This window comes from Camarhynchus parvulus, chromosome 14 (genome assembly GCF_901933205.1).
Source record: "Camarhynchus parvulus chromosome 14, STF_HiC, whole genome shotgun sequence".
Classification (NCBI taxonomy): Eukaryota; Metazoa; Chordata; class Aves; order Passeriformes; family Thraupidae; genus Camarhynchus; species Camarhynchus parvulus.
This window is the reverse complement of record NC_044584.1, coordinates 2,282,864-2,296,820: the sequence shown is the minus strand read 5'-3', so window position 1 is coordinate 2,296,820 and position 13,957 is coordinate 2,282,864. Positions and strand designations below refer to the sequence as shown.

General features: G+C 48.6%; 1 protein-coding gene across 1 annotated transcript in view; it reads right to left on the bottom strand.

Annotated features, from left to right (window-relative positions):
* Positions 1–2,804: 2,804 nt before the first annotated feature.
* LOC115909254 (syntaxin-binding protein 4-like) overlaps positions 2,805–13,957 on the bottom strand; it is a 38,161-nt gene continuing 27,008 nt past the window's right edge. The window contains 11 exon segments of the mRNA XM_030958425.1: positions 2,805–2,907; positions 3,674–3,731; positions 4,997–5,127; positions 5,981–6,030; positions 7,135–7,251; positions 7,701–7,889; positions 7,990–8,055; positions 8,538–8,630; positions 9,122–9,249; positions 11,254–11,350; positions 12,945–13,042. Of these exon segments, the coding sequence (XP_030814285.1) occupies positions 2,805–2,907; positions 3,674–3,731; positions 4,997–5,127; positions 5,981–6,030; positions 7,135–7,251; positions 7,701–7,889; positions 7,990–8,055; positions 8,538–8,630; positions 9,122–9,249; positions 11,254–11,350; positions 12,945–13,042 (1,130 nt within the window).

The following is a 13,957-nucleotide window of genomic DNA, read 5'->3' as shown; positions in this document are numbered from 1 at the left end:
CTTCTCATTTCTGTGCAGTCATTCTGGGACCCTCCAAGGCACATTCTCTGAGACAAACACAGCACATTGTGACAGCAGCACATCTCCACAACCTTCGAAGCAAGCCAAAAGTATTGCAAATTAACCCGGAATTCAGCTCTCTTGCAGAGTGCTAGACAGGCTCTGTACGAATAAAGAACACCCTATTTAAATAACTTCTCTTTCTGTGCTGCTTGTTCCTTTATGCATTTCCCCTTTTGCCTCTTGGTAGTTCTGTGAGGAGATGTCACCCTGTGCCTTGCTGTGTTCTGCCTGATTCCCCTTGCCTGGGAGTAAAGCCTGACACAGGTTTGCTATTCTGGGTCACCAAAATCAGTGTCACCTCCAGGAGCACAGCTCTTGTCAGGGCTTAGCTCTGAGCACTGCTCTGCAGAGGTGGTGTTGGAACAGCAGGGTTAACAGAGACAGGGAACTCTGCTGGGCTTGGAGCAAAGGCACAGGAATATGGTAAATTCAGAGGAAATACTGGAAACCAGCTGAGAAACATGAAAGCTTTGGGAAGCATGCAATTCTTGATCTTTGTTTGACATGAGGCTCTCCAGTGGCTGATGGGAACATGGAGGATTTCCCTTCCAGAGCCAGTAAGCTGAGAGCACAGAGCTGTTGAGGCTCTGTGCCTCAGAGGTTTAAAATTTAAATTATTATTATTATTAAATTTAAATTTAAAAGTTTGAGAACTTCACAGCTCTTTTGGAAACAGACAGCTCAGGATACCCCAAATACAGAGGCCTTGGAGCAGCATCCCCTTCTTTCCACCCCTTGCCAGGTGCCAGCACCAACCACACAATGCTTATTTCAGCCAAACCCTCACCCCCCACTGTGATGCTTTAATATGAAATCTTCTTTCTTGGGACCTTAAATACACTTCTATGGAATAATACAGACTGTGGAAGCAGCATCAGGAGTTTCTCTTTCAGGCCATGTAGATGGTCCCTGCTGGGACAGTCCTGGTCTGTGCCTTTCCAGCACTCAAGGAGGTGGAGTTCAGAACTTGTATTTTGAGAAAATTACTCAATTCCATGACTGTCAGGGATGGTATTGAAACTTCTGTGGATTTCCACAACAGATTGTTGATTTTCTAGCTGATTAAGTGCAGCCTAAACAGGTGTGTTTCCCCCACAACTTTGCTCTTTTCTCCCAGGTGTCTCAAGTGACATTGGGTAGATGAAATAACACAGCACAACCCAAGACCTGCTCCTTCCCAAAATCCTGTTTGTGCTGTTCCCTGACAAGTGTGACAAGCAGTGGCTGGAGACATCTCCCTAGGATGCCACCTCCAGCCAAATGCTTTTGGAGAGACCCTGCCAGGAGCAGATTGGGATCTGCTGGTTAACCCCAGGGGAAGTGGAGGTGTTTTTCCAGAGCCAGGGTACACCAGACTGGTGAAACTGGATTTTGCTGTGTGTGCCTCTTACCTGTCTGTGTGACACAGGAGATGAGAACAAAGCTCTAGGGCCAAACCCACAGGTAACAGCAGGATTTGCTATCATTCCATCACAGCAGAGAGCACTGGGGAATGAGCTATTAAACAGGATATCCCAAGATGAATATTTTCTCCTTCCTGGGAATATTCCTTGTAAGCAGTCCAAAGGATTATGTCTCCTTTTCAAAGAAGTCCTTTAATTTATATTCTGAGGTATGCACTCCCAATATTTAATTTACCCCAAGCTATGAAATTAAGCTTACCCAAAATTTCAGACTGGTTATTTATGTGATATATTCCACCACACAGTTGCTGGTTTAGCAGTGCAGTGAAACCTCGAGTGCAGGAGATGCTGGTGAGGGTCATGATTTTGCCTAAGCCTTTAATTTAGACAATAAAGGATCCACATGCTTTGAACCCCCACAAAGAAGATTTGAAGTAATCTTAACAAATTATTTGTAAAAGCCAGATTGTACCCCATTTTCCTGCAACTTCTCAATGCATCTCCCCAGGAGCTGCCAAAATAAGAGGGAGGAAAAATGGTCTCAGGCTGTGTCTTTGTGAGAAGCCGAACGCAGCAGCTGCAATCAGAACCCAGAGAGCAAACTCCTTGTGAGGAGTGTTTCCATTTTATTTTCCAGACCTCTGCCCATCTCAGATCTGATCCCCATCCACTGCTGTCCCAGTCTTGCATCACATGGATCTCATTTCCCAGTGACAGCAGGGACCTTTACTGAGCTATGTTCACTATGTCCTGCCCCGCGTTCCAGGGAGGGCTCGCTGTCCACGCTGTGACCAGAGCACCCTGCTGCCTGTCCTGCACTCTGGTCAGCAACTGCCTGAGCTGCTGCTCCCCTCTCCAAGCACTGCAGCTGGGATAAGCTATACAAAAAGAATAAAAAGAGATGTACCTATCCCAAGACAACTAGGACACTAGGGATTAAGCTGCTTTGATTACAGTCACTAAATAGACTTTGGTTTTTCATCTGAAATACCAAAAGGGATCTGTTGGAGACCCCTGAGTCCCTCAGGTACATTCATGCTACCCAGAATACAAGCTCTAAAAGGCTGCCACAGAAATCCAGGCCTCTGTAGCCTCATGAGAATATTTTTCCTATAAAGCTGCAAAACCATGAGCAAAAAGCCTTGTATGATAACTCAGAGGTAGACACGCAGGGGAGGTTGCTGAAAAAGTCTTGGATATTTAGGAAGAATGATTCTTGTGTCAGAAAGCTTGTTCTCAGTCTGCTGGGCCTGGAAGCTGAGGTGCCTGGGGGGTGTCTTTCCCATCTCCCATGGGATGGATGGCCATGATTCGGAGCACCACCAAGCCATGGGATATTTATGTTGACTTCTTAGGCAGTTCTGTGGGGCTTGGTGGCTGTGGTTGGTCACTCTTGGTCTGGCCTGCAGGAGGGGGCCACGTGGTCTTCTGATGAAGGTGGCTGAAAAGGAGAAATATGCCTTAGGTAGTTTGGAAGGAGGACACAGAGGGTAATGTGAAGACAGCACTTGTTATTTAGGAAAGAAGAAGCAGCCACAGATCTTGCCTGGTTAGACTGTGCAGGCTGCCTGTTTTGTCTGAAAATGCTTTTCATAACCTTGAAATTATCATTTGCAAATGGGTACTTTGTACCTAAACAAAAAACCGTGCTGGCAGATCTTCAGGTTGAGTTAAGCTAAGAAAGCAGTAGGAGATATTTAGGTCTCAAAGTGCCCTTTCAGATAACTTTGGGAAATGGCTCTGTTAAATACAAGCAGTTTAAGAGGTTTCAGGGAAATTTAACAGTTTAAGGTCCAAACAAAGCCAAGTCATCCTGCTTTCCTTGTCTGGAGCTTCACAGCATCTCAATATCACAGCATAAAAAATTAACATATTCAGTGATGCTTTTTCCCTTACACAGAGTGCACTATAAAAATGCTGGCTAGACAAGCCACAGAACCACAAATTCCCATCTGGCCTGAAGGAAAACCAGCATTTTATAAAGCAAAAGAGAAATCCAGGAATTCACACCGTGAAGGGTGGGAAGTCTCTTTCTGTCTAGGAATTTCACAGCATTTCTCTGTCATGGCCATCTGGAGGCCTCTCCTAGACTGTCTGATCAAAAGTCATCAAGCAACAGTTTTGGTTAAAAAACCCCAACAAAACTAACAGGAGTTTTTAGTATCTATGTTGTCCAAATTACAGACCACAGCAGTTTTGACACCTACTCCTTGTAATTTGGGATTCCTTCAGCAGGCAGGCACTGGTCCCTGTCCCATGGCAGAGCTGCAGATGGAAGCACAGAGCCAAGTGTTAGTGCAGAGAACATGCCCAATGCTGCTGCATTATGCTAAAGCACATTTAAATGGGGCAGGAGCTCAGAAAATGCTGACAGCACTCATAAGCCAGAGGTGCTCCTGAAAGGCTGCAATTATTTCCTTTGTGTCTTGTGCTTTGAGACAAAGCCAGTGCTGGGCTGTGGCCACACTGAGCTGGTGAATAGCATCAAAGGGCAAGGACTGGGCACCTGTTTGGGGCTGTGCATTCACCTGGACATGACACTGAGGAGGTCAGACACGCATTTTGTGGGGGTACAGACAAGCAGGGTCAAATAATTGCCACCAAGAAATGTCTATGACTTATGGACCAGCTCAGAGTCCCAGACTGGGAAAGCCAATCCAGACTCCCATGGAGCTGGATGCCTGTTGCCTGGTTTGCTCACAGATGTGAGGAAAAGGGAGCATGGCTGGTTTTTACTCCAAGGAAACGGGAGGTGGTTGTTCCCTTCTGCTCAGCACTGCTGTAATGGTACCCGAATGGCAGAAGGAAAGTTTGGATGCTGGGTTTAAAGCTGTTGGGAAACTGGACAGGATCCAGCAAGGGAAGCCCCAGGCCTGCAGGGAGAGGCTGGGCAGGGCAGAGGGAGCTGGGCTTGTTTAGCCTGGCAAAGAGGAGGCCAGGAGGCAACTTCACAGCCCCCACTGCTACATCAGGGGTAATTAAAGGATGTGGAGCTGAGCTGTTTTTGGCAGTGCAGCCAGTGTAACTGGGGGCAGAGGCCACAGGCTGCCCCTGGGGGAGCTCAGGCTGGGTGCTGGGGAGATCTTTGTCACAGAGCAGTGAGGGAACACCATCCAGGAAGGCTGTGGATCTCCATCCTGGCTGGCTAAACCCCTGCTAAACTGCAGATCCCCTCTACTGGGATGGCCCTACCTGGAGCAGAAGATCTGATCTCCAGCAGTCCCTTTCAAGCAGCATTTCAGTGATTCTGTGAAACCCTCCTCCTGCCTGTCAGGGTTTTTCCCCTGGATAAACACCTTTCCTCTGGCCCTGGGCACAAGTCTTTGACTCCATACCCTGCGAGTCTGCATTGCAGATTCACAGATGAGTCACATGGATATAGGGTAATTACATCTCAGTGAGCATGAGAGAATTAGGGAGGCTCAACTGGTATGGAAAAATATGGAAGGTGCTGGAAACTGCCAATAAAACTGGCAGAGATCCCTGAGACTTGCTGGGATTCAGCTTTCTGCAGTTAATTTAGTGCTTACCGTCCTTGTTGGAGAGGATTGGTGCTAACAGTTCTTTAGCTTCTGATAGCAAAAGGTCAACAAGATCTGAAGGTGGAAGAGATGTGTCTGAGACTGCATCTGTTTTATCCTCTTCTGTTTCATGGTTGACGCTTATAAATACGGAAAGTGCCATCAATACTTCTATCAGAGAATGGGCATTGACAATCCTGGCCAGCCTCTCAGGAAGGATCTGCTACATAAATTCTGTGTGTTTGGGGGGTTGCATCTCCATCCCTCCTCATTCAAGTGTCTGTTAGACACACTTGCATTGCTTTGTTACAGAAAAATAGCAAAGTATTCTTTAGAATTTGTCAAAAGCATTTCCCCTGCATTATATTAGAAATAACCAGCTTGGAAACTTAAAAACTGATTTCCATCCCTCTTAAAAACTGGCTTTTAAAGGGACTGGTCATTATCGATGGGACAGTGACTTTTCAATGATCTAGTCAGTTAAAAACACACAGAGAGTTGTGATACATTTATGCCCAAGTGATAGGAGATAGGCTCGGGTTGGAGGGGAGTCCAGAAGCCTGAGCTCTGTTTCTGCAGCCATTCATGCAGCTGAGAGTCTGGAGAGCTCTTTGCTTACACTCTGTCTGCTCTAACTGCTGATAAAAAAGGATGTGGTCCTGGAGCCAAAACCTGGTTTATGTTTGGAAAAGCAGGTGGGTCAAAACTCTGCTGCTCTGAAACAACATGCCTGGGGTCTCTGCTGACAAGAGCAATTCAACTCAAGCTGACTTTCAGCTACTCACTCCCAAAAAAAGCCTGAACAGAGGCCCAAGTCCCCCAGCACCAACCCACCAGCAGCCTCCAGATCATCTTTCTCCCATGGTTTCACTTCCAAAGTGAAAGTATGTTTAGAAACTCTGGGTAGGTTACGTGTGAGGCACCTTCCCCAGAGAAAGGTCAGAAAAGGACATTTCATGTTGCTGTTCACCATTCCCAGAAGCCATCTCCTACCTTTTCTCATCTGGTACATGACTGTGTGTGCTCAGGACCTTGTAAATGTTCTGTCATGCAACAGAAAAAAAAAAAAGGGTTTCAAACTTGTAGGAATGAATAATTCCTGAGAACAAACCCCATGGGTTTTTCCTGATGATCAGATTTAATATGACAGTAATCAGCTTCCGCTTATTCATTGCCCTTGAAGCAAATATCTCAAGGCCTTTTGCAGCTCAGGCAGCATTCATGAATTTACAGACACATCTGAATTCTGCATTTTAATACCACTGCTAAAATACATGAAATGCAACACAAAAATCCTCTTCCAAGGAATTATTTTGCAGGCTGCCTTTCAGTGATCATGGCTGCCAGCAACCCCTAGCTCCTGGGCTGGACCTGCACGTGTAAGCTCTCATTACCATGCAATTCTCCAACACTGCTGAGGGGTGGAGGAAAAATGAAGACATTTTGCTCCAGTGCTCAAAATCCTGTGATGTTTGACCCTGGGGTCAAGTGAGGTGTATCTCCAAAGTCTGACCCCAAACTGCACAGGCTCTAGCACATAGTGCTGAAGTTCTGGAGGCATTTAATTCTTCTGTCTCTGGAGCAGAGGACACAGCATCTACATTTCCTTTTGCTCCACTGTTTCTGCTTGATTTCAAGAGTTCTTGGGACAGGCCACCAGTAGCCATAGCAGAAACACTGACTACTAATGCTTCCCATGCTGGCCAGTTTATTAATTACACAGACTGGCGCTCCCAATATAGGGAATGAAGTGGAAAACCTGCCAAATGAAAGACTAAACTCTGAGATTTTGCAGGAAATCCAGGGGGAAAAGCTCTGGAAGAGCAAAGCCACTCTCCAGGTTCCTATTTATAGAGCTATAGCAAGGGAAGGTGAGCATGGATGATTTTGACAGCCTCAGCACAGGGAGCCAGGAAGAGCAGAGCCACCAGCAAAACCTGCACCACGGAGTTTGCATTGCTCCCAGGGGTATGAGGAGATCTGAGCTCATTCCCTGCTTCCTCCTAACCAACAGACAGTGACTTTCGGGTGAGAGAGGAAAAAAACCCCTCTTGCTTATGGAGCAGGAAGTTGATTGGACTTGCAAAAGCACCCTGAAGGAAAGAGGCCGTGGTGATGCTGCAGCAGTGGGCAGGTGCACACCTCACCTGCACAAACAGGAGCAGCTTCCTATTGCAGATCTCCAGGCGCTTCCGGGACACTTCGGATTTTCGTAGCTGGCCATCAGCCAGGGACAGCTGCCTCTTCAGCTCCAGGATGTCCTCCTGACACAGGGACACAGCAAGAGGAGAAAGGGGGTGGTGATGCTCCAGCCTTGGCTTTTGGAAACAACAGTTTGTGGCATTTGCTACGAGCAAAAGCAGCGTTGTTTGGGAAGGGACAGTGGAAGTTATGCAAATTATAACACAGATCCAGAAACTGTGTTGGCCTTGTGGTCCCACACAGCAAATGATCTATGTGCTATTTCATTTTCTGTTGTGTAAATAGAAGGAGGGTAACCTTAGTAGTGGCTGCCCCACCCCTGGAAGTGTCCAAGGCCAGGTTGGATGGGGCTTGGAACAACCTGGGATAGTGGAAGGAGTCCCTGCCCATGGCAGGGGGTTGGAATGAGATGAGCCTTATGATCTCTTCTGGCCCAAATCATTCCATGACTCTATGAACCCACAGAAGAAGAGTCTGAAGGGTTGTGGGTTTTTCCAGGGGGTTGCATTACCTCTATTTCAGAGACGTGCTTTGCTTTTTTCCCTGCCAGCTGCATCTTCAGTTCTGCAATTTCAGCCTCCAGCAGGTGGATCACTTCCTCGTAGTCCTGCTCAGCACTGTGGGCCTGTCTCTGCACCACCTCGGCCATCTGCAGTTTGCTGTGCAGGCTCCTGTTCTCCGACAGGAACCCCAGCGCCTTCTGCAAGCACCAGGAACTTCTGATGAGCACACCACGTCCCCCTCAGCTGCCAAACCCAGCCCCAAACCCACCCCAGCAGCCCAGAAATCCCTCCACTAACTTGGTTCAGCCTCTGAAGCTCATCCTCCATCGACTTCTTGCTGCTCTCCACTTCTCTCAGGAGAGACTGTGGGAAATATTTTCACCAGATTAGAAGCAACAAATGACAGGACATTTTCTAGAATGCCCCCACCCACCAGAATATTATTTTACAGAAGTTCTGTATACTTTTTCCCCCCACAGGGAGAGTTTTTAGAGCTGTGACCTGAAGTATTCCACCTGGATACAGCTGAGGTGCTCACAGCCAGGTGAGGCTGAGAGGACAGGTGCTGCTTCTGTTAATCACACACTGGAATTCTTAATGAGAGCTGCTTTTTAAATCTGTTAACTCCCTGCTGAGAAGGGCCTGCATGCTTTGAGTACAAAGAAGTTTTCCTTTGAGGTTGAGAGCGAGAAAGAGGCAATTAAGGAGAGTGGAGGGTGAGAGGCTCCTGTGTGACGAGGAATGCACAGAATGCAAACTGGTGACTTCTCCAGAGGGACACGCCACCCCATTACCCCTACAGAGAGCTACAGCACAACACCCCAGCCAAGAAATCTGCTCTGAACCTTCAGCCTGCGGACTTCGTGCCGCAGATCCCTCATCTCCAGCTGCAGCTGCTCCAGGTCCTCGCTGCCATTGCTGTTGAGAGAGTCAAAGGTCTGCAAGGAGAGGGACAGACTCATCACACATTGAATCAAAATCGCCTAAAAAAGGAGTCAGCATTTTTATGCAATAGATCAAAAGGCACATTAAATAATTCAGCTCCAGCATGGTTCATTTTGCCCCACAGAATTTCACTCTCTGATTCCCATCATTGCTGATATGGCTGAGCTAGAGTGAATTTTCACTTTGTGAACCAAATGAAATTACTTAGAATTGATTAATTATGGCTATTTCTCCTTCTGCATAACTGCCAGGCTGCTTCCTCATATTATCCCATAGATACTCTTATTTCCTTATTAAAAATGAGAAGTTTGAGGTATTTTATAGAATTTTCTATTTAAAAAATGATTAATTAATAGTTCTGCTTTGTCTTTCTAACTGTAGAACAACCAGAAAATTGTAATTTAGCTTTTCCCATCTCAGAATTCCATGGATTTCATGTAGAAGATCCATGGATTCAATGTAGCAGAGCTTTGGGGTGACTGACCAGGGAGTGAAAAGCTGATGTATCCAGCAAATTGGCCACTTCATGCTGAGTGAAGAGCACAGAGCTGGAATCCAGACCAGCCTCGTCCAGCTCCTCCTGCATCAGATCCCTGAGTGCTTGGAGAACATCTGTGAGAAACAAGCAGTTTTTACCAGGCTAAAAGAGAAAATTGCTGTGGGTTAGGAGAAAATGCCACTGATTTTGGGGCCATCCACTGGTGCCAAGCAGAGTTTAGAGATGCCAGACAGGTTTCCCTAATAATCCTGGGTTTGTCAGCAATCCCATCAAGCTTAAATGAGTTGTTGACAGCCTTTATTAGACTCCTGTTCCTTATCCAACTGAAAAAATGACATTTTTAACACCCAGAAAACCCCAGATATTTTCACAGGGGAGTTTTCACGACTGTGGTTCTGAAAGTTTTAAAATTTTAAGCTAAACCCACATTTCCCTGAAAAAAGGCACCTGCTGCCATTTCTCACATTGCTGATATAAACAAAAACACAACTCAGTGAGTTCAGTACTTAGAAAAAGTGTTAGATTTACAAGTTTGAAAATCCACATTAATTCTGCTTTCAGACATGAAGGAAGGCACAGCAGAAGGGGCTGTGTGGGACAGGTGGGGACCATCAGGGAGGTGGCACCAGGGTCCCAGAGCTTCCAGTCACAGAATCACAGAAACATGGAATGGTTTGGGCACAAAGGGACCATAAAGATGATTTTATTCCATCCCACCCCCTGCCATGGGCAGGGACACCTCCCACTGTCCCAGGTGGCTCCATACCCTGCCCAGCCTGGCCTTGGGCACTGCCAGGGATGCAGGGGCAGCCACAGCTGCTCTGGGCACCCTGTGCCAGGGCCTGCCCACCCTCTCAGGGAACAATTCCTAATTCCCAATATCCCATCCATCCCTGCCCTCTGGCAGTGGGAGCCATTCCCTGTGTCCTGTCCCTCCATCCCTTGTCCCCAGCCCCTCTCCAGCTCTCCTGGAGCCCCTTCAGGCCCTGGCAGGGGCTCTGAGATCTTCCCCAAGCTGGAGGAGGCAGCTCAGCAGGTGGGGTCTCACCTGAGGGAGCAGAATCCCCCCTCCTGCTGCCCCTACCAGGGCTCAGCCCAGCCCAGGGGGGTTTCTGGGTGCTCCCAGCCAGGGCATGTCCAGCTCTCATCCTCCAACATCCCAAATCCTCCCTCAGGGCTGCTTTCCATCCCTTCTCTACCCAGCCTGGATTTGTGCTTGCGGCTGCCCTGATCCAGGTGCAGAACATGCACTTGGCTTTGGTGAACTTCATGAGGTTCACAGGGTCCCACCTTGAAGCCTGTCCTGGATGGTCCCTGGGCTGCAGCAGGAGCCAGAGTCTCTCTGCAAAAGCAGCACATTTGCTAAATACCCCCAATCATCCTCATTTCTGTTTCCACAAATTACAACTCCAGTCACTCACAGGAGAGGGCCGTGGTTCTGTGTCCCATCCCTCCCTCTGCACAAAACATTGATCCAGACGCCTTGTGACTGTTCTCTCTGCTCAGGACATTGCTGATGGTTTTGGATTTTTGCTGAAAGCCTTCTGGGGAGCAGACCCTGTGGGCCAGCCGTGCTCTGGAAGGCCACAGAAGGCAGAACTGGCTTTCATTTTCTGTGTCTCCTCTGGCCAGCTCCTGCTAGGAAAGCTGGGATTTTAAGGAAAGTAAACCCTTGCACCAACTTTCTTTTAGTCTGATTTTACCAATGATAGGACAGTGGGAATGGCTTTAAACTGACAGAGAGTATGTTTAGATTAGATGTTAGGAATAAATTCTTCCCTGTGAGTGCAGTGAGGCCCTGGCACTGGTTTCAGAGTGAAGCTGTGGCTGATCCATCCCTGGAAGTGTCCTCTTGGACAGGGCTTGGAGCAGCCTGGGATAGTGGAAGGTGTCTGGTGGAATGAGATGAATTTTGAGGTCCCTTCCAACCCAACCCACTCCAGGATTCCATGATTCTACAGAATGCCTTCTTTTGTGTTTGTGACTTCCCCTCTTTATAGGCTCCATCCCTACCCAGGCAGGTGTCTCACCAGCCACTTCTGTCCCTTTTTCCCTTTTTAGCTGCCAGTGAAGCTGCACAGAAATGTCAGATCCCCCTGGGCAGAGCCCCTGCTCACCTCCATAGGCCACAGTCCCCTGCGAGTCCGTGGTCAGGCTTTGCCGGAGCTGCCTCTTCTTCTCCTCGGTCACATCCAGACCAAGGTACTGCAGAACCTGGAGCAGAAACAAGAGCCTTTAAAAAGAAAAATACTGGAAAAGCAATTCTTTGGGGTAAGCACTGGGAAGACACTTGGTGCTGGGTTTCTCCAGGCAGTATCTCTCAAAGGAACAGGCTTGGATTGGATTTGCAGTGTCTCCTTTGCTGCACAGGTACAGAAATGTCTGTTCCTGAACACAGGTTCACATCCCTCCAAGAACATTTTATCTGCAATCAGATTTGCAGCTCCGATGAGTTTTCAGGACTTTTATCAAAAGCCAGTGGAGTTTCAGCAAGTCTCAGCTGGGAAGAGCTCAGCCTCTCCTTTCTCTTACTGCTCAGAAATTGTGTTTGGGACCAGGAAGATAAAAGCTATTAACAGACTGTTTCTCATGGAGAGAGGAGACATTCAAACATTTTGCTCCTCCACTGCATGTTTTGCTCTCTCATTACTCCTGATGCCCTAACTTCTACAGATATTTATCAGCTCAACCTCAGGGCAGCACACAGAGGCAGAGAAGCCTGTGCAAGCCCCACTTCCCTGCTGGCAGCAGCAACTGAAAGCTTTTAAAACACAAAGTCGAGCTCAGCAGACTCTGGGAAAGAGCCTGAGTGAATCGCTCACCTGGGCCAGGCTGCACTCACAGCTCCTGCTCACGGCAGCTCCCGGAAATTCCCTGGGAAGGGGCTGGGGAGGGATCCTCGCTCACCTTCCAGCACCAGCACCGAGTCCCTGGGATCCCTGTGCTGTCCCGTTCCCACCTCCCGCTCCTCTGCCCACCCCCCCTGAGCAAGGCACTGCGGCAGGCTCCCTGACTTTGGGATGTTGGCCACCCCAAAGCCACCTCGGGTCGTGCCAGTCGGTGTCACCCCCCAGCTAACAGAGCTTTGAAAAGTGAAGCCAAGCGCTGCGCTCCTGCCAGCCGAGAGGAGCAGAGGTCTCTGTGCGAATGCCACTCCGGATCCGCTTCAGAATTCCGGGCTCAGAGAGCGGCTCCGCTGCGCTGCCGTCGGGGGGCAGCAGATGTTCGTCACATCGGGGCCTCCGTGGTGTCCCCGGCCCCGCACAAAGGGCTCTGTCCCCGCATCCCCCCTCAAACGCCGGAAGAACCCAAGGTGCCAGACTGGGACACGGCCCCCCAAGGCACCCTGTCCCTCCCCAGGGTCTCGGCGAGCAGGTGAGCAGCTCTGCTCCATGCCCGTGGAATGTGTTCTCCACAAACTGGTGGAAGAATCAGCGGTTCTGGATGGCTCCTCGATGAGATAACTCCTGTCTCAGCCTTCCCTCCTGCACACCAGGCTGCCTGAGGTCACCCTAGCAGTGACAGCAGCACCAAAAGTTGAGAGGGCACAACCTTAGCCAATGGCATGATGTTCAAGGGAGGTGCAGCTGCCAGGAAAAGACTTCTGGAGTCTCATGGAGCATCAAGAAATAGCCCAGATGAGCCAAGGGATGTTTAAATGCCCCTTTGGACACAGTCAGGATGTTTCACCCTCTTTACCTTCAGAGGCTGGACTCAACCTCCAGCAAGCTCAGCTGAAGCTGGACTATTTCCTGCACAGTGCACAAGGAGGAGACCTTGCTTTGGGGAGAGGCACCCTGCCACTCACCAGTTCCAGTTTTCCATCCTTGAGCCGGATATGGGGATCCAGGGCTACTTTAGGTTTGGTGCCTGAAGCTGCTTTGTAGTTAGAAGCTGAAGCGGGTGCTGAAAAATCAAAACCAAATATTAATGGGGAAGCATTTGGGTAGAGGTGTCTGCAAAGCAAAACTCAGATCTCTCCTTGCATGAAATATAAAATACATGCAGCAGAGCAAAAATCCAAGTCCAGGATTTACTAAAACCAGTTCTGGAAGGCTGAACTAGGTCTCTCTTGGAAAGATTGGATACGTGGGGAAATCCTTCTGAAACTGGGCTTCTGCATGGTTTAAAGTGAGATGTTTCATCCAGGGACAAAAGACTGCAAAAAATTTCCAGCACTTTGGAAATCTCCAATCACTGAGTTTTGTGGAGTCTTGGAGTTATGGTGAAATGTGAGAAAAATGAATTAAAATCTGCCTGGTTTTTGTCTACTCTGATTAAACAAAACAGAAAGAATTCCTGACACCCATGGGAATGAACAGATTAAAAGTGATGTGGAAAAGCATCACTCTGAGATTTTTTTCCCTCCCCAAGACTGCAAAAAGCCTTGAACCCTTTTCCCCTCATCTCGGCAGGCAGGGTTTTGGGCAGAAACATGTGTTGTGAGGCAGGCACCGAGGCAGAGAGAGGCAGCAGCAGCTGCTGAACTGGTGAAAAGCTGTCATGAGCTGGAGGACCCAGCTGCCAACAGCTGGCTCAGCATTGCCAGCACAGCTGAAAAGGTCCAGAGCACAGAAGTCCATTCCTGCCCCTCCATTCCTGGAGAGAACCCCACCTTTTCCATTATGATTAACCCTTGCCTGTAAGGAACCACAATACCCCCTGGGAAGAGGGCTGCAGGAGGAGTTACTGCTCCGGAAGAACCCAACCAGACTCCAGAAGGGTGCAGGGTGTCTGTGCTTGCCCCTGCCCACCCTCAAACCATCAGCCCAGTGACAAGGTTCCTTCTGGTGCCAGTCACGAGACTTGCCCAGGGAGCAA